General features: G+C 34.4%; 1 protein-coding gene across 3 annotated transcripts; it reads right to left on the reverse strand.

The window, feature by feature from the left end:
* Window positions 1-27,040, reverse strand: Tusp (WD40 superfamily protein Tusp). 3 transcript variants are annotated; one of them, XM_076401565.1, is made up of 18 exons: window positions 26,844-27,040; window positions 25,638-25,658; window positions 18,523-18,687; window positions 16,317-16,499; window positions 15,961-16,261; window positions 12,088-12,356; window positions 9,409-9,633; window positions 9,123-9,351; window positions 8,807-9,069; window positions 8,609-8,753; window positions 4,773-4,896; window positions 4,481-4,710; window positions 4,254-4,426; window positions 2,418-3,123; window positions 1,748-1,936; window positions 642-826; window positions 385-582; window positions 1-331 (listed from the first exon to the last, which is right to left on the reverse strand). In XM_076401565.1, exons 1-18 carry the CDS (start codon window positions 26,916-26,918, stop codon window positions 215-217), a joined length of 3,798 nt encoding a protein of 1,265 aa, XP_076257680.1. In that variant the 5' UTR covers window positions 26,919-27,040; the 3' UTR covers window positions 1-214. The 3 variants fall into 3 exon arrangements, with proteins under 3 accessions (XP_076257680.1, XP_076257679.1, XP_076257682.1); XM_076401564.1 differs by lacking the exon at window positions 25,638-25,658 and having other exon boundaries at window positions 26,823-27,040; XM_076401567.1 differs by lacking the exon at window positions 25,638-25,658 and having other exon boundaries at window positions 15,994-16,261; window positions 26,823-27,039.

A 27,040-nucleotide genomic window follows, 5' to 3' on the forward strand; every position in this document is an offset into this window, starting at 1 on the left:
TAAAGCAATGAAAATATTTTTAAATCAACATTCAGTTCCTTACACGATAAAAACATCGATAATGTAGAGTGAAAACATCAAAACCTCTATAAAATATATAAAATATCTCTTGCGACACATATGAAAAACGCAACAAAAAGAACGAATGGCCTATAGGAAAGTAGGCTAAAAGTTAAAAAGTTTTCCTTCCTTTATAAGGGCAACGATCAGATCACTATTTCAGTCGCTGCGTTACGTTTGCTAATGCCACGGCAAAAGCTTGCAGAGCTGAGAATGGATACTGAAAGTCCAGGGTATAAGCATTTCCATCGATTCGACCAAATTGCATCACCTACGGTAAGAAAAAGTGAAGTATTTGCTTACGTCTAATAAACTCCGAATTACCTGTTTCCCTCTGAATTCGATTTGGAAGTTCTTCGCCGATTCCTGTGTCACTCTTCCACCGAAATCCAACTGATACACCTGACTATTTTCATTCCACATGGGAGCTTTATTGTGCATAACAAATTCCCGTCTTTGTGGAACGTTCTGATTATTATTACAGCAGCTGCTGCCGTTTGGTTCAATTTTTCCACGCTTCAGCTAAAACAAAAAAAAGGCGGTGAAATGCATGGGCAGTTTTTGTTTATGCTTTGTGATACCTTTTGCCTCAGTTGAGATTTCTGGAAGGTCTCCAGATCTTTATAATTAGTGCCATTGAAGATTTCGTCGGTCGAGACGTTCACCTCGTCGTCAGAACTTTCTTGGTTTTTGTTCTTTTTACGTGACAGGAACGGAGAATTCATAATCTTTTTTCGAATCGGTGATGCTGATTGAGGTCTAAAACCTAAACAGAAATTATATCGGCAACAATCATACACATTTTTTAATAATCAATTAGAATTAAGCTAAATTAATAAGGATTAAATTTCAACTGAAAAGTTCCTAATTCGAGAAACAGACACATTTTCTAAGCAAGATTTTTTCTTATGCATATAATTTCTTTAAGTTTAGCAACACATTTTGTGTTTGATGAGAAATGTTATAATGTTCGTCATTTTTATTATTCAATTGTTTATCTGTTTTCCTTTACTAAAACTGATTGTCCAACAACAGGACAATGAAATCAAAAATATTTGAATATGACTATAAAAAGGATTTTGTGTGTGATAATAAAGCATAATCGATTGATTATAACATCAACCCTGTTCACCTGATTTAGCTACCTAAAACATTTATTATTTTCATATCTTAAAAAATACATGCATGGAAAACAATTTTGATCAAACGAAGATTTAAAAGCAGTCGTAGAAGTAAATTTAACAGTCTTTCAAATTTCCACTTCAGGAATAGAATCCCTAATTATAATTGGAACAAACATGCTTAAGATTCAGAGAGATTATATTATAACTATAAGTTCTACCTTTGCCGTGGTATGTTTCAATGCAAAATGCTATTTTTTAATATTAAAAAATATCACTAAAAAAAGTTAAGTTATGTACAGTCAGTGTGAAAACAAAGAAAATTTTGATCGGCTATGAGTACACGATTATACCCGAACGCACAGGGTCTGCAAACTAACGATTGTTCCTGTAAACTAATAATAGTTGAAATAGCGAATCTTAACACATAGTTTTAGGTTAGTATCAAACAGGTCTGTCAACTATGTGTCAGATCGACAATTTCATAAGTGAAGTGTAATATACAAGATGTCATTACTTTTAGAAAGACAGTATCTTTCACATGCCGACTACTTTATAAAATATACCTTTTTTACTGGGAGCTGGTGATGAGGGAGAACTTCTCGGTAACCTTGGAGAACTTGGAGGGGTCGATTTGTTAGAATCGTCTTCTCGCAGCCTCGTAATGAGCTTTTCCAAATTTGCTAAGGCTTGGGTATGCATAGGCAGACCATTTTTCTCACAGCCATTGTCGGTTTCCTCGTTTTTCTTCTTGCCTATAAAATAGCCATTGGTACTATTAAGTCTATAAATAAGTCTCTTACGTTCAACAAAAATATACGAACAGTTATATAATGGACCATTTTACGTGAAGAGGTTATAAGGTTCTGATATTCGTTCATATTAAAGTTATTTCTACTTCTAAGGAATATGGTCATGTACACATAATATTTTTTGGGGAAGATTCTTTGGAAGATATATGTCGTGTTTTGTCGTTGTCTACTTCGTACGATATGATTAAAATTATTTGGTTTCAAACGTCATATCGTAAGATTTGACATGTGTCAACAAGATAACCTTTAAGTATTAGAGATTTTGTATCAGAATTGGAAATTAATCATGTTATATCGGTAAATCAGCATTGCTATACAGTAGTAAGTACACTATTTAATTAATGAAGTTGTTTTTTTGTTGAATGTAAGAGATTTTTTATATCTAATATTAGTTGAAAAATTAAACATAGAAACGTATTCTGACCTCTGTCCTTTTTCCTTCTCATCAGTGGCGATGAGAAAAAATCTCTGGCAGTGGTTCTTTTATTGTTATTGCTGTTACTTGTATCAGCGCGAACTTTCTCTGGCTTTTTCGGCTCCGGCGGCTCTATGGGTTGTTTGATCACCATGGGACAAGGTTCCGTCTGTTCTGGAATTTTTTTCTCCTTCAAAACGAAACTGGGACTATTTGAACTATGGAATATATCGCTGGAGTCCAGACTTTTCGATTTTCCGAAACCCTTCAGGTGACTGTTGGCTTTGGCGTTCGCCTTCGACCTCAACCGGCTCTGTCGCCGTCTGCCACCTTCTTTGTCTCCATTTACTAGTACCAGTCTTTTGTTCGCACTCTCTCCTCGACTTAAACCAGCGGTCCGGAAAATCGGAGGTACCATTTGAACGTCCACCATATCCAAGTACCCCACGCTACAGCTTCGGGTCATCAGATGTCCGCATATCGGTGATTCCACCGCACTAGTCGGTTTAGTTTCGGCATTCGGTGGAAATCGAAAGACATCTTTTTCTTCGGTTTGGTTTGGTGTTTTGTTCGGACTCCCTTCGTTATGTTTCGCTTTATGGGAGCACTCCGGTTGATTTTTCCGTAACGCTATGGGTTTCTGATCGTTCGAGTTCAGGTTGAAACTAACGGAGAGGTCGTTTCTCGTACTGTGCTGTTCAAAATTAGACTTCACCTAAAATATAAAAGTCATTAAAAATAATAACAAAATAAAAATACTTTTTGTCCTATCTTTAAACAGTAAACATATAATAACATTGTTCATTAAGTTGCGTCATTCAAATGGAAGGTAAGGTTGAAAAGTTTCCTCAATGATTTTTTACAGCACCCACAGAGTGCTACCCACCTGCGGCAAGTGATACAACCCAGTACAATCTTTACAGTAAAAATGGAATTGATCAGGATAGACAAATGAAGACATTTTTATCGTTATATTAATATTTATTTTGATTTAGTGATATTTTCTTTTATTTTTTCAAATCAACTAACCCCCCCCCTCCCCAACGTGGTTAATTATTTTTTAAGAAAATATCGATATTAAACTAATGTTTTTGAAGTAAAATATCGAACTTTTTTCAGAATTCCATTCCACCGACATCCCTAGATCAGAGCAAATTAGATACCCGACGGTATTTCACAACAAGTGATAACTGTCCCTTGCTTGATAAGTGTAACCCTCACTGTTTTTTCTCTCTTTTTTTTATTTTGTTTTTTTTTATTTTATAAATGGCAAGAGAATTCAGGAACTATACTATAGAATATATTACAAATAGTTTGCAAAATCATTCATTTTAGCAGTCAGCTTGAATTGCCTGCTGTTTCTCTTTTCGGACAGAATATATTTATTTAGCAATCTGATTTTTCTATCAGAAATAAAGAAAAAAACTCTTCATTGGCATCATTTTATTCTGAACTAGAACTCGGTAAAAATGGGATGGTAAAAATGGTGAAAAGTTGTAGCAATCTACTGCAAAAGATAAAATTATGGCATGGTGGTAGTCAAGGTTCTATTATTTATCCTAGACTTTCAAATTATTTCCAGAGAATCTGTTATCAGAACATTTTCTACGTACTATTTGTAAATAACAGGTCAATTGAAAAGTCCTCGGCCTACCATAGTAAAACCTTTTTTTTTCGATTTTCTACATGCCGTGTATATATAATATAGACATAAGAAATACTTATTGCCTATAGGGCAGATTGTGGAATCACAAAGAGTAAAAAAAATATTTTACACTTTTTGGAATATATACAACTTTTATACTGTGGAAATGGGCGGGTGAGCAATGCTTTAATATAAGTTACCTGCAGATTGCTATTACTATTAGTAGAATATGATATGATAGTCGGCGCAGAAGGTCTATCGAAAATGATATCACTTGGTGCAACTGCATTTTTCGGAGATTGTAAAGACGGAACGGAAACCTCGCAACATATAGGTGATATGGCATGTTTCTGATTCTGCCCTCCTGGTTTTCCTGAAACATGATATAAATAAATCTATAAATGAAATTAGCACGTTACTAACTCACCCAGCGAGCCTATAAAACTGGTCGAATTTTGACTGGTAGTTGGACGTAACAAGTTTTGTGGACGGATATGATCTCTGTCTTCGATCTCGACAAAGGAACATTTGTCCTCGCTATTTTCGGCACTGTAATTGGCGGCATTTGTTTCGTTATGTAAATAGGCCTTTTGTTTGGTCAAGGCGCTGGTTCTAGGTGACATCGGAGCTATTGGTGGGCAGTTATCCATGTTAATTCTGGAATAAGTTGTATGTTGATGCTTGATTTTAAAACATAAGATTACCTGATCTGGACGTACCTGGAAGTTTTAGCTTTCTCCTCGTTTGCGTTGACTTGCTGTTCTTCCTCGTCCTCGCTGAATAAATTTGGATTAAATGTCGGATCAGGACCAACAGGGAAATCATCTCTTAGTTCCGTTATAACTAAAGATAAAGGCAAACTTTTTTCACAAAAATATTGTTTCTTATTTTTACTGTAATAAATTTACAGATAAAATATCATACAGAATTACAGATCGAAACCCGTAAAAGATTAATATTCCATATTTTACGAAACTGTTGTCAATTGCTGGAATGATACGCTTTCAGAACAAAATTTAGTTCAAGGGACATTCTCAATATTTAACCCTGTAGTGACCGCTACGACACTTTAGGCCACCACATATACATCTACATTAAGTTCAAAGGTTGGCAACGCTGGTGGATTGGTACCATGCAGTTCCCGGCTATAAAAAAAAAACTACCACGACGGCGCCTCTCCCTCTCTCATCATTTCTTCAAAATCCAGGCAACCCCACTGCCTCGAATGACCTACGGCGCTCCGCCAAAAGCGCAATGGAGAAAAATTCGAACGCAAACCCCCTCTGAAGGCTGATTCCTTTACGGATATCGCCTTTACAAATCTGGAAAAACCCGAGCTCCTCGCTAATTCATTCGAGAATCAAATGAAATGCAATCCGTGCTAAAGAGGAAAGACTTCCAGTCAGTTCATCTTCTGAAGAGCATAGTCTCTCTCAGAGACCTTCAGCTCTCCATGAAACGTATGTCTTGGCCCAGATGGTATAACAGCAAACCATCTGAAAAAACCTCACTAGCAAGCAACTATCCGAATTTGCTAACATTATTAACTTCATCCTGAGGTTAAAGCATTTCCCAAAGAACTGGAAACATGCGCTTGTCGCTGTCATTCCAAAAAAGGATGTCAAGTCCAATCCATCTGACTACAGTCCCATCAGCCTGATTAGTTCACTTTCCAAACTTGCCGAAAAAGCTATATTACACGCTTTAAATAACTTCAAAGACGCATTCCACATAATCCCGAACGAACAATTCGGTTTTCGTGCCAAACATTCAAGCCTCCATCAAGCTGACCGCGTCGCAGCAACAATCCACCGGTCCTTAACAAAAGGTCGAAAAACTGGAGCCATCTTTTTAGATACCTAGTGGCACCACGGTCTAATATTCAAAGCAAAACAGCTTGGTCTACCGAATAACCTAATATCCCTAAAATGCTAGTCCGTCCAGTCTGCCTCTATAGAGCAGGGGTGTGGTACAGGCATGTCTCTGAGAGACAACTTGAACTACTCCAACTGTTCCAATCCAAAAAAGTCCGAGCGTTGTTCAATGGTCCATGGTTTATGAGGAACGCCAACACTCACCGCGAATCAGGCAAAACTCCACTACCACGAACCCGAAGCGAAAGACCATTTGGTTCTAGCTGGTCATCACGGAAAAAGAAAAAAACGTCTCTCTCTCTCTCTCATTTTCTCTACTCTTTGTAACAGTACCACTTCCGTACATCCCTAACCTAACCTAATATCCTGTCCATTCCCCTGTCAACCACATGTATGTAGTATTTATGATTGAAATAAAAATGAGTTTTTATTCAATCGGTGTTTTCTGTTCCTGTGCGAATTCCTTCCACAAAAATAGTAGTGAGTGTTCGGACAAACAATCGAATCGACAGCCACACATTCCGACCGACAATATGAACATTCTTACAACTCTATTTCGGCTGGAGTCCCGCAGAATAGTGTCTTGGGATCACTCTTGTATCTGCTCTACACTGCTGATATTCCAACAACAAAAGAAACCTTGAACTTGAACTGATGACAAAATCATTGTGGCAAAAGGCATATCTCTGTCTAGAGCTATAGAAAAAGTATAACTGGCAATCAAAAGGAACTACAAATGTCCTTCTAGAGTCTGGAACATACAGTTTAATAGATCTAAATTTGTCCATGCCAATTTTGCGTTTCAGTAAAGTGACAAAATTATATGACCTAATTATATCTATACTCAAGCGGAGTCAGCTAAATATTTCGGCATCTATCTCAATATTCTATTTTATTTAAAAAAAATCATTTAATCGAAAGACACATTAGATTAGGCCTAGATTTCGCATTAAAACAAGAAAGAAGGTTACTAAACCACATCAACGTGGAAGTGGATCTACTGGATAACGAGTAAGAAATCAGAAGATTGAAGCAAAAAAATTAATATGAACTTGTAGAACTTGTAACTGTAGCTTAAGTACTCTAATTTAATTTTAACTTGAGAAAAGCATACCGATGTACATATCCCACACTAGCCTTACTTGAGTATTGATATAAGTACAATAGGACAATAGTAATAAATTAATTTATAAAATGAGATTTGAGTTTGAGTTGAGTTTGAATATATAAACAATCTCAGTAATCTTTTGAGCTAAAGTTCATTTCAATTTTGGAGGTTTCGCAAACACAGGCTACTTTATCTTTTAGGACTGTTATAAAATGCTGATAAACCAAATTTTCATCCAATAATGATTTCATATTAACCCAGCATACATGTTCAGCATATTGCAGGCAAGCATACAAATATGTAAAGACTCTTAATCGCAAATTTGTACGATATGGAAAATGTGCCACAATTGTTTACCTAAAAATAAAACTTTCAAATTTTATTTATTTAAATTGTATTTTGGGGTCAAGGAAACGAAAATCTATGTTAAGCAAACGTGTGACAAACAGAAATGCACTACTATTTTAAAAATACGCATTTGTTATAAAATTTAGAAACTAAAGGTTCTGTATAAACATTTTATTTTATCGGAATGCCCTGTAATTTTCGTTAACTTGTAATTATTTGAATGGTAATAAGATGATAACCATCAACCTTTCTGATTGTTTTCTTAAACTAAACCAGCTCCTATAACGAGAAACAGAACTAAAAGAGCGACTAAAACCTGGCGATGATAAATCTCACTGGTGGTCGAAATGTTGTTGAAACATTAATTAAAAGTTCTTTTACAAACCCAGCACGGATAAAAACCTGGAAAAATAACATAAATAAATTTTGCATCGACCGAATTTTTCCTGTAGTATTTTGCAGATACGTTCACCTTTGATTTGCATATGTTTTTCACGGGTCATTTTTCCGTTCTTGCTTTCCAAACTCTCCTAAACTGGCTTGTTTCTTCCGTATTTTCAGTCTTTTCTTCTTTCTGATATATTTCAATTCTACTAAATCAATTTTGTTTCCCTTTTTTTGATATCACTCAGGTCTAGTAGACGAACGTTAGGAGTGATCTATATATTGTTTTATATATTTCCATTTTTGTTTTATTTGATATTTGTTTTTTATCGAGGAATTTGTTATTGATTGCCAAATATAAACGCATAAATTTTCCAATATTGCCATTAATTTTCCCCATAACTTTCGTTTTGTTTTTGTTCAAAATCTCAGGTTTTCTGTAGATGATCTGGACCACAGATCAGTCGTTTATCAGTACAGCGTCAGCGAAAATTCTTTTATTATTATTTTTTTCATATTTTGGTACCCTATGTGCAAATTTTCGTTATTATTTTATCCACATATGTTGAGTTATAATGAACTCATTGTACTCAATGTCTTAGTTTTGCCTGAGTTACGAAGGTGTTTGTTTTCTTGTTAATAGGTCTATAATTACAGCATCCTCACATATATCACTGATTAGCTATGCCAGGTTAGTCATTTCTAGGCTAGACGATTAATTAACAGCAACAGCGATTTAACTGAAATTATTTTCAATAACAATATCAGAAAGGAACTGTCTACACTATATTTTCGATTACTTACGTGGCCCGGTAAATTTAACTGTCTAATTAAAGCTTACCTAAAGTCATTTGGCGTGGCTGCAGATGCAGCAAGGACGTCTTATAAGTAACTTGACCTAAATTAGCAGGAACTACGTTGGCAAGACCGTGAATTTTGAATTTAGTTCCCCAAATATTCGACGTCACCTCCACAAGACGTACTTGCTGAAAAATAATGTTATTCCAAAACTGACATTCGATAAATATAAACGGCTTACTTCTGGCAAAGTATCAGCATAATTTAACTCGTCCTGATCCAGATCTAAATCGCCCCTATACTGCCACGCAACTCGCTCCGTCCTGTCGCTAAACGAATTTTTATGTTTCTTCTTCTTTCTCCTTTGCATCCTGGGCGATGCCGTGCATCCATCTTCGCGATCGGATTCCGAACTGTCACTGTAACCACCGCTGGCGTTCGTGGTCGAATGCCCTGAACTGGAAGAGCTTTTGGAATCGGATGGTGAATGATGCCTGTGGTACTCTAAAATCTCATAAAATGTTTCTTTCGCGTTGACATTTAGTTAATCACAATACCTTCGACTTGGGGATCGAAAATAACAAATTCCGGTCGAATTTTACTGGTTCGTTTACCTTTCAGTAGCGGAACCAAGCCACCTAAATATTCCAGGTACAAAGTGTAGCATGTGCCCGATGATATGTTGACATCCTCTTCGTGTCTAATCATCGTGCAGTGTAAACGAACTGATCCCGATGGAGGTCTGGATACAAAATCTCTTAAAGCACTTGGTTCGGGGACACAGCACTAAAATGCGTCAGGTGCGTCATGAGTTTTCACTTGCCAATCATCGTGATGGCTTACCCTTATTGTTTGAGCGAACAAATTTCCTATTATGTTTCTTAATCTTATGGGGAGCGGAAGTTGACTGAGCATCATCTCGTTGGGGATCAAATTATAGATTCTGAGCCTGCAGAGTAGCTGCAATGAAGCGATCCTCTTAGCTACCCAGGCTATATGTATCTGGGTGCCGGTTGCTAAGAAAAGTCGCTTATCATTGTGACCCCACGTTAAAGTTGATACTCTTGACTGAAATTAATAAGAACGCTTAGTATAAAACCTAGCAGTTAACAAGTAATCTATAGAAAATGGGAGAAAGTGTTTTGCTAACCATTGCTAGCCATATTTTTGCCATATTTAATTCACTTGGTGAATTCCTTTTCAGAAAACCGCTACATTGTTTAGAAGTTTTCATAATTGCATGGAATTGCTTTAGAAAACTGCCTATAACCTCGTTAACAGCCGTAACAAAATTTTTTGGTGATAAGAACTATCAATCAATAACCAAATATATAGAAAAGCTAACAGGTCAATTGAAAAGTCCCCGGCCTACCATAGTAAACACATTTTATGACAAAATTAGTTTTTTTTATTCAACATAACTCCCTTCAAGGGTGATACACTGATTATAGCGACCATCCAACTTTTCGATACCATTTTTGTAGTACGATTTGTCCTTTGCTTCAAAATAGGCCTCAGTTTCGGCGATCACCACTTCATTCGACGAAAATATCTTCCCAGTGAGCATTCTTTTGAGATCTGAGAACAGGAAATAGTCGCTGGGGCAGATCTGGAGAATACAGTGCATGAGGAAGCAATTCCAAGCCCAATTCATGGATTTTTGCCATCGTTTTCACTGATTAGTGACACGGTACATTGTCTTGTTGAAGCAGCACATCCTTTTTCTTCACATGCGGCCGTTTTTCGGCGATTTCGTCCTTAAAACGGTCCAATAACGCTATGTAATAGTCGTTGTTGATGGTCCTTCCTTTTTCAAGGTAGTCAATGAAAACTATTCCATGGGCATCCTAAAATGCAGACGCCATAACCTTGCCAGCCGACTGTTGCGCTTTCTCACGCTGTGGAGCGGGTTCATCGTATGCAATCCTCTCGGATGACTGTCGATTGGACTTCGGAGTGAAATTATGGATCCATGTTCACATATCGACGCAAAAACTCGGGTTTATTACGCTTGATCATCTTCAAACACTGTTCCGAATCATCAACTCGTCGTTGTTTTTGGTCAAAAGTGAGCTCGCGCGGCACTCACTTTGCACAGAGCTTTCTCATACCCAAATATTCGTGAATGATATGATGTACACGTTCAGTTGATATCTTTAGAGTGTCTGCATTTCATTCAATTTCAATTTATGGTCATTCAAAATCATTTTATGAATTTTTTAAATGTTTTCGTCGGTAACAATCTCTTTTGGGAGTCCACTGCGTTCATCGTCTTCGGTGCTCATTTCTACTGCATGCACTACGTCTAAACTTAGCATACCAATCCTTGATGGTTGATTTTGGGGCAGTGTCCGGAAACTTGGCATCAAGCCAAGTTTTTGCTTCAACTGTATTTTTCCCTTCGAAAAGCAATATTTTATCAAAGATTTTTCTTTTCTAACGCATAATGAACGGTTTATAAGTTTTTTCTAATTAGTTCACTTCGCTGTAACTTCGCTCCACTTTGGATAGTTACAGATTACCGATTATAAATATACCAAGTGTTATCCACGCAGTTGGGAGAATACCATGTCAATTATGTTTTCAATAAGACTAAAAAAATATAAGTGGCTCTGTTGATTGATGATTTTTTAATAATAAGTTTTTCTCAACCTCTTTAAAGTTCTCAAGTGAAATTATCTCAAGTTCCACAACCAACCATTTCCAAAGTGGAACTTTCAAAAATGATGTTTATTTTGAGAGATGTTTAAACCAAATGACCAATAAATTTTAATTATATTAATCATAGGATCAAAATTGTTATATCGTCAATTAATTTAACAAATTATCAAGCCTATAAATTAATTCTAAAATATTTACAAGACATATTTTTATTGTATATTAAATCGCATCGAATATATTTGTAACCAACTTTATGTTGAAGTCTGACTAACCAGCTTCATTTTGCAGTATGTAATTTCATAGAATTATGAACAAAAATATGTTTTCAATGCGTTGAAAATATCTAAATTTATATCTAATAAATCGCATTTTACTTCATTTTGAAGAAATAGGGGGCAGAAGGTCACAGAATGTTGCGTGGGGCTTATGACAGCCATGTTCCATCGAATTGAATAGGTGGATACGTTTTAAAAGTGGCGATTTTGACAACAAAGACAAAGAGTGTTCTGGATAGCCAAGAAAGTTGAAGACGAGAATTTGAAGACATTATCCGATGATGCCATCAATATGTGCTATAGATAACAATTGACGTAACAATATTATTCTTCAACATGACAAAAATCCATTACAATTTACAAAACCGGCTAAAACATACAAGAGAAGTACTACCCCACCTTTCCAGAACTTGCTCCTTCTGATTGCTGATATTGCCTGAAAGATAGGAAAAAGTAACGGCTATCAATGGACAATACTGGAATAAAATACATTATATCGATTTTCGCAATATAGGTTCAACTTTAAAATATCCTGTAAATCTAATTTATAGGTCTAATATAATAATAAAATGTTATGAAAGCTTACGTGGGTATCGGGAATTTGCGTTTGATACAAAAGAATGCCTTTATCCGTATAAAACTTCAGCATATTCGTGTATTCCATCTGGGGACCTAGAGTGGGTGATTTTACTGTGATGCCAGCGACAGCCAAGAGTTCTCTGGAGTTGCTCCATTCCATACACAAAGGACCTTGGAGACCGGTGTTAATCTGGATAGGAGCTACGTCATCGAATGTTGTCAATAAGTAAATGTAACCATTCTGTAGTGACACAGCCAATATGAACTTTTTCTCCCCTGTAAAGAGAAAACTGCATGAATTTAATTATGTGAAAGTAAGCACGCACCTATACGCATCGGACTTATCAAATGGAATTTTGTTGGCTTATTTTCTTTAATTAATTATTGATTTTTAAATTATTATATTCAGAATATACCGAATGTAATAATGTGTAAGCGTGACAAAATATATCCATTTGACGCATACAAATACGCGCTTAACTTAAAACTGACTGCCTAATTTATTAAAAATATATATTTCTTTATTTCAGATCACTGTCTTTGATATCTCAGTAATATAATGCATTGGACGTCAAGACTTGAACATTTAACAACAATGCATCCAAAACACATTCAATATGATGCTTAATTCACACAAACACAACCAAACAGCTGAAATAATTAAAAACAATTACAATAACAATTCAAAAAATACTGAAATATATTTTAACACACTTTGTACGAAGGTTGCTATTTATATTTTAAGTTTTGGCAATATTAAATGTTGCTAGGCTTCATCTGGCGTTCCCAATTAGAAGTGTGATTTTATAGCCATAACCTTGAAAATTGTATATAAGTGAAAAAAAAATGTAGTTAACTCGTAAACATTCTAGGGGATGATTCTTGGCCACTATGAATCGTTGTTATAAGGAATTTAACGAGGTTGAAGTTTGCTCAGAGGCGAAAGTCGTGAAGATCGTCCAAAATCAGTTATTGTGACAGAAAACATTGATGCCGTGCACAAAATGATATTACAAGATCATAGTATCTTATCAAAACTTACCTTGGTATTGAGTTATTCTTGAGGTTTCAGCATTATCAATCAAGCAAGTAGCGCTAGAGTAACGTAGAATAGTCAATTCTGAATGGCATAGAGCCATTTACTTGCCAAAAATGTTCCGATATATTCAGAAAATGTCGAAGAGAAAGCGAATAATTCACCATTACGACAATGCATTTGCCTACACTTCGGCCCAAACATTTTTGACGGTTAATAATAATGGGTAACGTATCGTTGTCACCGTGTCGATCACCCGAAGAAGCGTGGTTTGGGGTTATATCAATAGGAGTGAAAAAAGTGCTACGAAAATTAGTTCCCATTCCATCAATATTTAGTTCTTCATTATTTGGCCAGAAATATAAATAGCAACCCTTGTAAATAGAATTTAAAATATCTCTTTTCTTAAGAATGGAGGTAAGCAATACTTTAAACAAGACTCTGTAATCTCAAATAGTCTGAAAAAAATTATGATATGATGTGATTTATTAGAAATTGAACTTCAATAAATTTCACTAATTTCACAGTGCCAACTTTCATTCAGCTTTTAAAAGAACGTATCAACAAATCACGTTTGTTAACAGTACAATCAACAATAAGTTAACGATTCAGAATTATTCATTACGTTTAAAATCAATACATTACTCGACGAAACATCCAGCGAATAGAAGTAGCAATGTAGGGCAGATAGGGCTATTTGATATAAAGAACTAATATAAATTTGCTATAGGTTAACAGTTTATAGTGTAATACACTTTTAGTCACGTCACAGACATGAATTAGCTTTGATGTTGAAGTTGATGGCAACAATAGATAGACATCATAATATGTTTTGTTCTTATGGTGGAGACCATGAAATCTGCACCACTAGTAACAACGCGATTTGATAAAGAAAAGTTGGTCAAGTTGTCTTACGTATATACTGGAAGTTATAGTAATTATTATGAAACAAATAACCATAAGGAATGTCAACTAATTAATTCATAAATATCCACAGTTACATATAATTTTTACTGACTATTCCGCATTTCGTGAATCAATTATAAATCAGTCGTCTTTAAAACATAAAATATTTTGTAGTATTATACATTATACTTCGGAAATCCTATCTTCGCGAATATTGAGCACGGTCTTAGTTCCATATCTTTAAAAAAGGTCCACAAACTCTAGACAAAGAAGCTGAAAAGTAAAGGCCGATTTCAATAAATTCATATTAAGGGTCTAGACTTATTTTTGAATGAATGGTGTCTAACAAAATTGCGTCCAGGTTGTCCACGACGAAAACATGACGAAAAGATCATTAATTTGATAATACTAAATTTTAAAATCAGTACGTTACAGCTTATTCGCCAGATTTAATTCACTCTTCCCTTATTTAATGATGGTCAATATTTATATTTCGGGAATTGGCAACACTGTTGTCATGTGAGTCCATCAGACAGTACAATCATAAAGTTTGACATTTTTGACAATATACGTACTCAGAACATTTTGTCGCACGATTTGTGTATTTTATAAATTAGTTGAAAGTTTCGTCTCGGCAAAAAATAGAACTGAATCGTGAAAATTTTCGTGGGATTATTTTTTAGGATTTTCGACGTGGGTTATCACAACAAGAGTGCATCAATCAACTTAATTTGACTTTTGGCGATGAAGCTCCATCAAAAACCACCGTGTATCGCTGGTTTAGTGAATTCAATCGTGGTCGTAGTTCGCTGTCCGACGAGTTTCGTGAAGGTCGTCCAAAATCGGCTGTTGTGCCAGAAAACATCAACACTGTGTGCGAAATGATTAAGCAAGATCGTCATGTCACCTATTGTGAAATTGAGGCATCTCTAAGCATTAGTTCCATCAACATATATACGATTTTACATGAATACTTAGTTGTGTGAAAGTTATGATCGCGTTGGATCCCACACAATTTGACAATCGCTCAAAAAAAGGCTCGTGTCGATTGGTGCAAAGAAATGCTTGAGAAATTCAACCGGTGCTTCGAAAGACGTTTATAACATGTCATGGATATATTATTATGAGCCCGAACGTAAGCAGCAGTCGACTGTATGGGTGTTCCAAGATGAACCAAATCCAACAAAAGTTGTTCACACGCGAAGCACTTCTAAGAAAATGGTGGCCTGTTTCTTCGGAAAACTGGTCATAATGCAACAGATCGTAGAACAGTAAATTCTGATTACAACCATTTTTTTGCCAGAAGTCTTCAGTGAAATAAAGAAAAAAAACAAGAAGCGCCGAATTGTTCTTCACCATGACAATGCGTGCTCTCAAACAAAAGACTATTTGAGCACTCAAAACATCAAATTGGGTCATCTGCCTTACAGCCTTAATTTGGCAGTCAATGACTTCTCTTTGTTCCCATTCGTGAAGAACAAACTGCGTGGTCAACGATTTCGACGAAGCGTTCATGCTTTGAAAATTGGTTTAAACGTATGCAATTTATCGATCATGATGGCGAGTACTTTGAAAAACAATAAAAATATATTCGCAGCTTAACTATTTGTTTATTTTCCTATTTCGGAAATATAAATAGTGACCCTCGTAGCTACCATAGACAAATATTTTTTAAATCTTTCAAATAACCATTATAGTTGAAATTACTGTCTTAAATTTGAGTGAAATTATATAATATTGTGATATTAACATTTTTATTGATTATTCACTATAATAAACATAACTAATTTCCTCCTCAAGAAGACAACATTGAGCGACATATGAAGTTCAGGCAATTTCGGAACTTCCAACTAATAATTATTGCAATGTAACATCATTACCACACCATAAACACTTCGAGCAAAATACCAAACACGACACGTTCAAAACTTGAAGTACCTTGGCCGTAAAACCTCCTATTTTTTATGGTACCTGAGCTAGAGCACTCGTCGTCACCCTCCTCCATCTTGAATTTCTCGCAGGACCACGCCATCGCCGTGATACCGACGTCCCCGCTAAGTTGCACCTGCGACACCATAGCACCATGCACGTCCATGACGATTATTTGACCCGACGTAGTTCCGAAGTACACCTGTTGATCGTCAGGAGTCCAGATGCCGCAGGAAATGGTAGCGTCGAGATTCAACATGGAGGACCAGTACCGTTGGCCGGCTACTGAACCGACTAGGACGAACCCATCCTGAGAATCAAGATAAAAATTAGAAATCGAAATAGAGGTACAAGAGAGCGTTTACCTGATAACAGATCAGCGCCATTCTGCCATCGTGCGACCAGGAAAAATGCGTCACTGGTGTATTTCTATCATTTATCAACTCGATCGACCAACGTCCTTCGTATTTTATCCAGACGAATATGATTCCTGAACTGTCACATGACGCGAGTTTTTGATAAGGTTCGTTCCATTTCACTAGGATCACCTAAAGCAATAAAAATGCATTAAAACGTTAAGCGCGGTGCATTAAAACGTTATTTAATCATAAATGTAGCAAACATTGCTGACTGAATTTGTACATTTCTGTGACATGTTTTCCAAACACTCCAAAACAAAATATTTTGCTACAATTAACTAAGATTATTTGTACTTTATTAGTTAACAGGTGTGTCTATATCGAGGAACGAATTTCCCAGGAACTGGTAATATAGAATATAGGAAATATAAAATCTTACTTGTATCTGTAAAACTAGAGCATATCGGTACTTTTTATGGTGATTTTTAAAATCGGCTGATAATATACATTATGTAAGGCCTGTTTATGGCCCTAATTATCGCTGATTTCGATTTAAAACTACCTAAATGGGGAACGAGTGAGGCGAGTTGGTTGTTCTAATAGATAAGGTCAATGTCGCCCTAAGTATCGCTCCGTTCAACATAAAGCTGTTCTCTTTTGGAATAATTAAATTATCCGGAATCAAATTAATTATCAAGAAAAAAAGACAAGTTGATGTTGGATTCGCAATCTTTCCGCGGTTACTCTAAGCATTTCTTGGTGCAGTTAGGTGGAATTAAGACAAAAATGTTGCAGCTGAAGTTGTAAGGTTACAAAAGGTGGACTGAGGATTCTTAACGAACCTTAGCCATAAACTATTACAAGTAAGATACATTCAAGCTCTGAATCAGTTCAAGGTATAAGGCCATCAAAGGCGGACTGAAGTTGACTGCGAATTTCTGTTTTGATGCTAATATCGACATTACGCTGATTTGAACAGAATCCTGAACAAGTGGAACATATTTTCACTGTGGAGTAATGTAATGAAATAAAATTAACTTTTTAAACAATTCATCTAAAGTAGTTTTAAACTACTTTAATTACACTGTTTGAGCATTTTTTTGTTCTATAAGATTAAACAAAAAGGTTTTTTTGTCAAATTGTACCTGCTGAACACAAAAAATCAAAGGGATTTTTTGTAACACGTATCATTTTAAAGTTATGATAAATTAAAGTACTATAGATAAATACAGTATGAAAATTTGAAACCATATCTATTTATTTATTATTAATTTTATTAAAAAAATTGTAATATCTAATTATAAATAGACAATGAATCAAAATAGCTCAGGTTTAAGTGGTCAATAGAAATAATGAGCCATATAATCTGAAGGAAAATTACGAAATATCAACAATTTTCCTCTTGTGAACAATACTATCAATAGTATCTTACTCCATTAGAAACCAGCAACAATTTTGCATTCCATGTTCCTTGATAACCTTCTTCTATCTGTTTCATTGTATCACCTTGTTCGTCACTCATCATCCCAAGATAAGGGGGGGAAATTCGAAATCGAAATGCAAGAAATGTAATTTTAAAAACATTCGGCACCCCATCATTTTAAATTTTTGTAACAAGTCATTCACTAAAAACTCGGTATTTTCAAATTTCCTAAAAATCCTATTTCGCGGTAAGATTTTCAAAGAATTCATTGTTTTTATAATTTTTTTTATTTGCAGGCCAACAAAAATGCCTTCTTTTAATTTAGCATCACTTAATTTAGAGAAAACAGTTTTTACAAAAATCCTTTACCATTTTTATCCATGGCCTTGGCAAAATTTTTCATTAAACCAATTTTTATATGTATGGGTGGAAGAATCACATTTTCTTGTGGAATAAGAGGTTCATATTTAAAGTTTGACTTACCACAATCAAAGTTAGCTCTTTTTTGGCCAATCTTTAATTTCATAGTGGTTTTTGGAATCTCTACTGTCCCACAAACAGAGAAAACAATAACATTTCTTGAAACCTCTCTGTAGTCCAAGTAAAATTTAAATCAGCACAAGCTTTCCAGTTGTATTAATCTTATAATGAGCGTGACGTGTTAGACAACAATATCAATAGACAATCCTTTTAAAAATGGAATAGGGAATTCAAAACACGTAATCTTGTTTGTGTTAGAAAAACTGTGTCACACAGTGTTATCTAAAAAAGTGATCAAAAAAAACTTACTTCTGATCTATGTCCTCTCAAATTATAATTAGTACGTAGCGGGAAATCCACGTTCTTCTTACAATGACTGGTGGTGAAGGTCACGCCCACTATCCCTCTTACGTTACCCGTCGCCAACCATCCCTCCTGATAATAGTTGTTCCTGTTCAGTTTCCAGCCTTCGTCCTAAACACAAACGGAAAGAAAACAGTCATTATTTTCCCTTTCTCTCTAACCCAGATTTTGTATTGATGCCAGTCTGGCGACCCCCTGAAAGTGCTATTCATTAATCTTGTTCGCTGCTCACCCTCCTCTGCAGGAATTTGGGTTAATGGTCATGTGATATCCCGAGTAAAACACCGATAGAGAATTTGAAAGGAAAACGTTATCTTAGCTGGAATAAGCTTAAAGGTTTCTGGATAGTTGAATAAATTATTTAATTAGAATTAAGTGGAAATCAATATCTCATAATATATTTGTATAATTTTATTGAGCACATAGAAAAGTCGTTGATCTACCTAATAGAAAAAGTTTACGTGGACGAATATTATTAGGTATTGGAATTAATTCATAGCCTTTTCTTTATTAATTAAATATTTAACATAAAGTTGAAAACATTTTTGAAATCCTTAGATACACACCACTATCTGGAAAATACATCGACTAGGACAATTCTGATTGATTGAACATACCATATTTTTTTCGTATTTTTTATAACGTATGGATGAGTATTATGGCACTGAAAAATTAAATTGTCACTTCTTTCAAAGTATTCTGACACCTTCTTTATTCTACCAAATACATGAAGTAAACAACATGGATCCGTGGATATTTCGCTTATAACTGTCGATGGTTTGCAGCACTTTCTACAGTTTTGGGTTGTTGTAATAAATCCCCTTTTCATTACCGATAATAATCCGATTCAAAAACCACTTCCTTTCTTTTCGATGAAGCAGCAGTCGTCAATGAAAAATACCATTGAGTTTTAAAATTTTCATTATAATTTCTTTTCATGTTAATAATTCCATAGAGTTCTGGACATTTAGCTACAATTAATGTATTTGAAATTAGTTTTCATCAACCAATTCCTTCAACACGCCATTCAACTGTCTTAATTTGCGAGTCAAAATCACCACTTTTAACATTATCGACATCACAAAATTCAGCTGTACTATTTCCATATTATCAAAACGGCCATGTTGAACTCTCCATAAAATATTATTCAATGCTAAATACTTGATAAAATATAAATTAAATTGTTATTTACTCTGTAACAAAATAAAGCATGAATGCTTAATAGTAGCTGGTTTGGCAAGGAATAGTTGTTGTTAAAAAGAAATTAGGAGACGAATTAATTCCAGAACTTGATAAAGTCAAAATAAACTTTTTATACAAAAAACCTTATAACAGATATTGGCTTTATCAGTTATTTATTCATTTTCTTGGAGCCTATATACGAGGATAAGTTGAAAAGTTTTCAGTTTCACACAGAAATGGTATTCTAATGAGAAAACATTTTGTATATTATTAGTTTGAACTTTAAAAGTAACCCCTAAAGAATTGCATCCAAAAAAAGTTTACGAAGACTCGAGAAATATGGGTGCTTTTGCAGAATAATCATCAAAATTAAAAGCGCAAAAGCTTTTCATAGCAATTGTTGGACTCAAGAGGGTACCAACGTCAAGAGGACTTCAGCTTATCTGTAGAAAAGGTTAGGGTTAGACTGTTTTGGTAAGCGAAAGGGATGGTGTTGGTTGTCTAGAAAAGACAGAACAATTACAAGCGTATATTACTCCAATTTTCTTGACCACGAAACATTAACGAAAAATTACTGGTTTTAAGAAGAAAAATTAATCTTTGACCGAAACTACGTCATTTGTACACAAAAGTGCGTTAACAGTGAAAAACAGCGAGATCTGAGGTACGATTTGGTCAATCAATCTTCTTATTTCGCTCTTACATCCAGGTTGATGTTGGATGTTGGTAAAACACTAGGTTAGATGTGTTGAATTCAAGTGAGATTATCTAGAAAAATAAAATCATTTTTTTACTGAAACTGGCAGTTTTATTTGTCAGGCGTTAAACTTTCACCTTACCCTCGTAAAATTATAGTAAATGGGAACTGACATGAAATATCTTAGGGGCTCAATTCTTATATCAACCAATAATATCTTATTCAATACAATAAGTTCATTCATATACATAGAAACACAAAGTTTTCTTAATTTATTTTGTTTCGAAGGCGTACAAATATACTGTAAGTTAGTGTAAGCTTCAAATTGGATCATACTCTGTCAAAAATACTCTTGCAACTATTGTAATATATTTTAATACATATTTATATATAACAGGTCAATTGAAAAGTCCTCGGCCTGACACATAGCTGGAGCTACTAGAATTAAATCCATATGTCTTTGAGTTAGCCCTAACACTCAAAAGATGCATGTATAATTTTGACAGCTGTCGGGTCATTAGTTTGTGAATTATAGTATTTTGAGCGAAGCAACTTTTATTATTGTGAAAAAAATTGATAAAAAGGAATTTCGCGTGTTGATAAAATATTGCTTATTGCTCCAAAAACTTGGCTTGATGCCGAGTTTTCGGATACTGCCCCAGGAAAATCAACTATCAAGGATTGGTATGCTAAGTTTAAACGTGGTGAAATGAGCACCGAAGAAAGTGAACGCGCTGGACGCCCAAAAGAGGTTGTTACCGACGAACATTTAAAAAATCCACAAAATGATTTTGAATGACCGTAAATTGAAACTGAATGAAATAGCAGACACTCTAAATATACCAACTGAAAGCGTACATCATATAATTCACGAATATTTGGGTATGAGAAAACTCTGTGCAAAGTGGTTGCCGCGCGAGCTCAATTTGTTCAAAAACAACGAAGAGTTGATGATTCGGAGCAGTGTTTGAAGATGATCATACGTAATTAACCCGATATGTTTGCGTCGATATGTGACAATGGATAAAACATGGCACCATCATTTCACTTCGAAGTCCAATCGACAGTCATCCGAGTGGACTGCACACGATGAACCCGCTCCAAATCATGGGAAAACGCAACAGTCGGCTGGCAAGTTTATGGCATCTGTATTTTGGGATGCACATGGGATAATTTTCATTGACTACCTTAAAAAATCAAAAAGGCGTTATTAGGGCGTTTGAAGGACGAAATCGCCGGAAAACGGCTGCATTTGAAGAAAAAGAAAGTCCTGCTTCACCAAGACAATGCACTGTGTCAAAAATCCATAAATTGTCTGCCCCCCAGCAACTAATTCCTGTTGACAGATTTCAAAAGAATGCTCGCCGGGAAGGAATTTTCGTCGAATGAAGAGGTGATCGACGAAACTGAGGCGTATTTTGAAGCCAAGAACAAATCAAAAACAAAAATGCTATTGAAAAGTTGGAGGTTCGCTATAATCAGTGTATCACCCTTGAAGGGAATTATGTTGAATAAAAGAAACTAATTTTGTCAAAAAAATTTGTTTTACTATGGTAGCCGGAGATTTTGTCAATTAAAAATTTGGTTTATATATATATATATTATATATATATCTAAATGAACTACAATACCTATTTTTTAAATATTTATAATTAACATTAATATACGAAAAACAGTGCTTGCAAAAGAAAGAATAAATATGACTAATACACTCCTATCATACCTCGTTATATCACGCACGGTCACAAGCCTACAATAAAATGTCTTTGTAATTTGCAATCATTGGGGGAAAATTCTCATTAAACATTCAGGAAATGACACTGAAAAGGGGAGAATATAGGAAAATTGATTGGCTTGATTTCGACTACTCCATCTCTATATATATTTCCTAAAACTTAATTTAGTTTATCCTAATCAATACTTTCGTCCGTTTATAATTAGTATTTAGTGTTATTTAATCATATTTAATTTTAAAAAATGTCTTATATAGGGCGTGATGAAAATAGTCGTTACACTTAAATATTTATTAAATAAATCAAACACTGGGGAATAAGCAAGGCAAAATGAAAAATAAATAATCAATACAACATAACCTAACAACAAGAAGTATGTTATCAAGTCATTTTATGGATAGAACTGCCAGTTTTGATGAACAATAGATCCATCTTAAAGGAAATAAACAATCTGACAAAACTGAAACCAAACATTCATTTCGAATTTACTGAGATAACAACAACATATTAAACAGCAAAACCTGATGAAATGAATTACAGCTAATCATACATCAATTTATAATATTAAACTGTACGTTGAACAAAAAAGAACTTTTTTCACGCTCATAACACATGTACATGATACCAAATCGGTCAGAGATGCATTGAAAGTTCCTCGCCAACATTTCGTACCTTATCTCTCGTATTCCTGAAACATGGATCTGATAAAAATTGGACAAATGGAAACAATCCAGCGATGTCTAATTTTTTAAGACGATATCAGTCTGCCAAAGATAAGAATTGTCGATATTTTGATATGTTTGCCAAACATATCAGTAAACATTCTAGGATGTACAAATATTTTATCATCTTAACCCAGGGTTTATCTGGACTGGACCTAATGTTTAACGTAGGCTCCGAGGCATCTGGCGAGTGCCAAACTTGGAGATCATACCAGAAGACATCCGGTCTTACCCAGCCTGGTTACTGGTGTTACAGGAATCATTTTTCTTGTCGGATTTTGCACCCTTGCCTAAGGACGATCACAACTGTTGAATATATCAGTCACGTACATTTACGATCATGCCCACCCAGCAGCATTCAAACTCGCAACTATCATAACAGCAGGAGAACCATCCTGTTGTCTTTGATCTGAACTGAAGCACTTTGCCAACCAGGCCGGCTATTTTAAAATATTCTTTTTACTAAGGGTTTATTTAGATTGGACTTGCTGTTAAACTACTTCCGCTAAACTAGCTTCGCGATCAAATTAGAGATCATCCCAAAAAAACATTCGGTTTTACCCAATCTGATTACTAGAGTGACTGGGATGGTTATTCATTGTCAGATTTTACATTATTGCCCAGAGATATTTACAGTTTCAATAATAAACAAAAGTACATGCTGGAGGATTAGGATTATCGCAGTAGTATATTACAGAACATTATCAGATATGAATTCTGAGTTGAAAAAATTCATTAAGACGATCCAAAAATCGCGAACATAACGGGTAAGATGGGACATTTAAAAATCCCATTTAAATGATTCCATGTAGATTTTTATATAAGATATATTGCTACATATTATCAAAATTTATGATATTGCAACACTAGTTGATCGCCATTCTGCTAAAGAATACTTACAACTTCTTTCATTCCTCAACTCTAACACATCAGTTATAACCTATAACGACCTCCTATGACGATTTCATTAATTTTAACTTCCAGCTTTCTTAAATTCACTGTTTTAAAAAATTTTTAACTAATCACAACAATTTTTCTAATTTAAATGGTTCTTACCATATACAGAAGACATCATAATACATTGTGTTGCGTATTGGTGACACTGCTTCTTTGTAAATAATGCGATGCCTATGTATTGCACAGTTTACATGCCAAGTCTTGTAGAGTAGAGTAGAGTATTTCAGTGCATTATACAGTTTGTTCTACGACGGTTAAAACAAGCGAACGGTAAAGTGTGTGATCCGTCTGACTTCGAAAAAGGACAAATCGTTAGTGGTCTTTTAGAGGAAACATTTGTGACGAAAGCAGTTGAATTGTTTAACTTAAAGAGCGACAGTTCCACGGTAATAGCAGCATAAATGAAACAATATATAATGTCATCGGAGAAGAGGAATAGTGACTACCTGCTTCTTAAAGTCAAACTTGGTGGAGGTTCTGTTATATCCTGTTAAATATTTACTGATCGGATTACAGCGAATAAATATCTCAATATTCTCAATGAAAAAGATCTTACAATAACTAGCATATTGCTCCCAAATACCAAATAATCCAAGCTGATAATGCTAAGTTCAAAGAGCAACAGAATACCGTCAAAAATATTTCTTGGAACATAATCGAAGACCGCAACGTAAATGAATTATTATGGGAGTTTTAGAGAAAACAACAAGTAGATTTTCATCTCCAACATCACTGAAGCAGTTGGCGTATGTTTTGATGTAACAATGGGACAAAATTCCATTGGAAACTATTCAGATACTCTACAAGTCTATTTTATGAATAATTGCAGTTGTTTTAAAAGCAAATGGCGATTGAACACCTTTATTAATAAATATATATGATGTATATGTCAAGTGTTCATATAATTTTATCCGACCACAAGTAGCAATTGATGAAATTGAAATTGAACTTCCCGAAATTTCAAAAAATCCTCAATATTCAAAGAGAATAACAAAGAAATAAAATATATGCTGATACAAAATATCTAGTATTTGAAGGTTATGTCGTTAAGAGAATTTTTGGAGTCCAAGCATGTTTCGTCCTTCAGCATCAGACAGTTATAATATATATTATATTGAACTTCTTTTCCAAAAGATGGAAAGCTTTTTTCTAAACCACCTATGGTACCCCCTGGAGGCTTAATTCACCTAATTAATAATTGTACATTCAAGTAATATATTTTATTCCCATTAAAGAGCATATTTATCTTTTTATGTTTAGTTCTTCACTCTATTTCTCCTTAGTTTCTTCTGTTACTGATATACACGTGTATGTGCGAATGATGGGAAAATTATAACGGTATAGTTTATTTCTCTTTCCAAATACAATTCAAGTTCACCTGTAGCTTCAATAAAATTATAAAATGTGATATATTCTATATGTAAATGAGCCTAAACATGGCGTCAATATAATCCATATATGAAAGTGACCAACATCAATCATCTAGCAAAAGTATTATCAGGGGTTTCGATAATATCAGAGTATAATTGTCACGAATATTATTTTTGTTTCTATATATTTACTGATGATATCTATAAAAAAATGGACTAGCGTACTAAAAAGAGAGCTCATTGTTGATTTAGCTTTATATTAAAATTTTAAAAACATATAAGAGTATCAATTGAAAGGTCTCTAATTTATTCTGTATAATTACGTGTTAAACGTAGTTCAAATAAATACGTAATTTTAACTTTATAGTTCAACATTCATAATAACAAAAGTAATAATTACCTCAGGTAATTCATCTGGTACCTGTTGCATTCATTTAAGAGAATATGTAAGGTATCCATGTAAGAAAGTAAGTATTTTACTTAATTTTAATTTAGACGATAATTGTAAATTTGTACAGCCGCTAGGGACATTCATTGTTATATTTTTTAAACCTTAGTTTGTATTTTAATCTAAAATTAATAAAGAAGCTTATGAAAAATAAAAGATTAAATTTAAAAATATTGGATGCTAAAACTTTTCTTGAAAAAATAAAATTTGTTGTACTAATGTTAAACCATTAAAGCTTTTAGACAGCTTGAGTTATTTCTAGAGTATCAAAGGGTCCATTTGTTTCAACAGATAGATACTCACTAGGTTAACAATAGTAGTATCAATCTTAGCGCTAGATTATCAATAAATTGTCGGTCGTGTATATTGCTGAGATTTACATATCTCTCGTTATGCCCGACATCTACTTTTATATTGCCAAATGCTATGATCGAAATATCTTTGATGGAACATTCAGTGATTATATTTGAATCTTCATCTATTTTACACGTGTAAGTATTATTTTCGTGTCATGTACATTTTAGTATCATGAAATTCCACTTACTCAGAGAATATTTTATAATTTATATAGACCAATATTTCAATATTCAATATTCCAATATTTCAAGGTTATGTCATTAAGAGAATGTTTAGAGTACAAATATTTTACATTAGAAGTTTTAATTTATATTATGTTGACCTTCTTTTTCCGAATGATGGGAAAATTATAATGATATAGTTTCTCAATATTTCCAGATACATTTCAAGTTCACCTGTAGCTTGAACGTAGTTATAGAATGTGGTATGTGCTACATGTAAATGAGCTAAACATGGCGTCAATATAATCTATATATGAAAGTGACCAACATCAATCATCTAGCAAAAGTATTATCAGGGTTTTCGATAAATCAGAATATTATTTTTGTTTCTATATATTTACTGATGATATATTGAAAAATGGACTGGCCTACTAAAAAGAAAACCAATTGTTGATTTAACTTTATATTAAAATTATAAAAACATATAAAAAGTAACGATGTCTTCAATTGAAAGGTCTAATGTATTTATTATGTATAATTACGTCTTAAAGCTAGTTGAATTAAATACGTAATTTTAGCTTTATACCTCAACACTGATAATAACAAAAGTAATAATTACCTCAGGTAATTCGTCTGGTACCTTTCCCATCCATGTGAGAGACAAAATTGGGCAGTCACTTTTAGCGTTCACAGTGCGTTCGAAGTGGAGGTGCATCGTCGAAGATTGGACGCACGGCCGACACACTTTCGTGAAATTTGTGATAAATCGGGGAAAAAAAGAGGAGGCCGCACCTTCACGCACCAAAAACGTCACCGATCTCCATTAAAACGAGGGGG

Source organism: Rhynchophorus ferrugineus, unplaced genomic scaffold, assembly GCF_030347505.1.
Source record: "Rhynchophorus ferrugineus isolate W39M unplaced genomic scaffold, kcgeb_rfMv2 rfM4, whole genome shotgun sequence".
Taxonomy (NCBI): Eukaryota; Metazoa; Arthropoda; class Insecta; order Coleoptera; family Curculionidae; genus Rhynchophorus; species Rhynchophorus ferrugineus.

Bases quoted from the DNA above. Each gene is read 5' to 3' on its own strand.
- Tusp (XM_076401565.1), bottom strand. From the start codon at position 26,918: ATGCACCTCCACTTCGAACGCACTGTGAACGCTAAAAGTGACTGCCCA. The intron at 16,262-16,316 runs GTAAACGCTCTC...CTTGATTCTCAG, and splicing joins TGGCGCTGATCTGTTATCAG to GATGGGTTCGTCCTAGTCGG. The intron at 12,357-15,960 runs GTACTTCAAGTT...TTCTCTTTACAG, and splicing joins TAGGAGGTTTTACGGCCAAG to GGGAGAAAAAGTTCATATTG.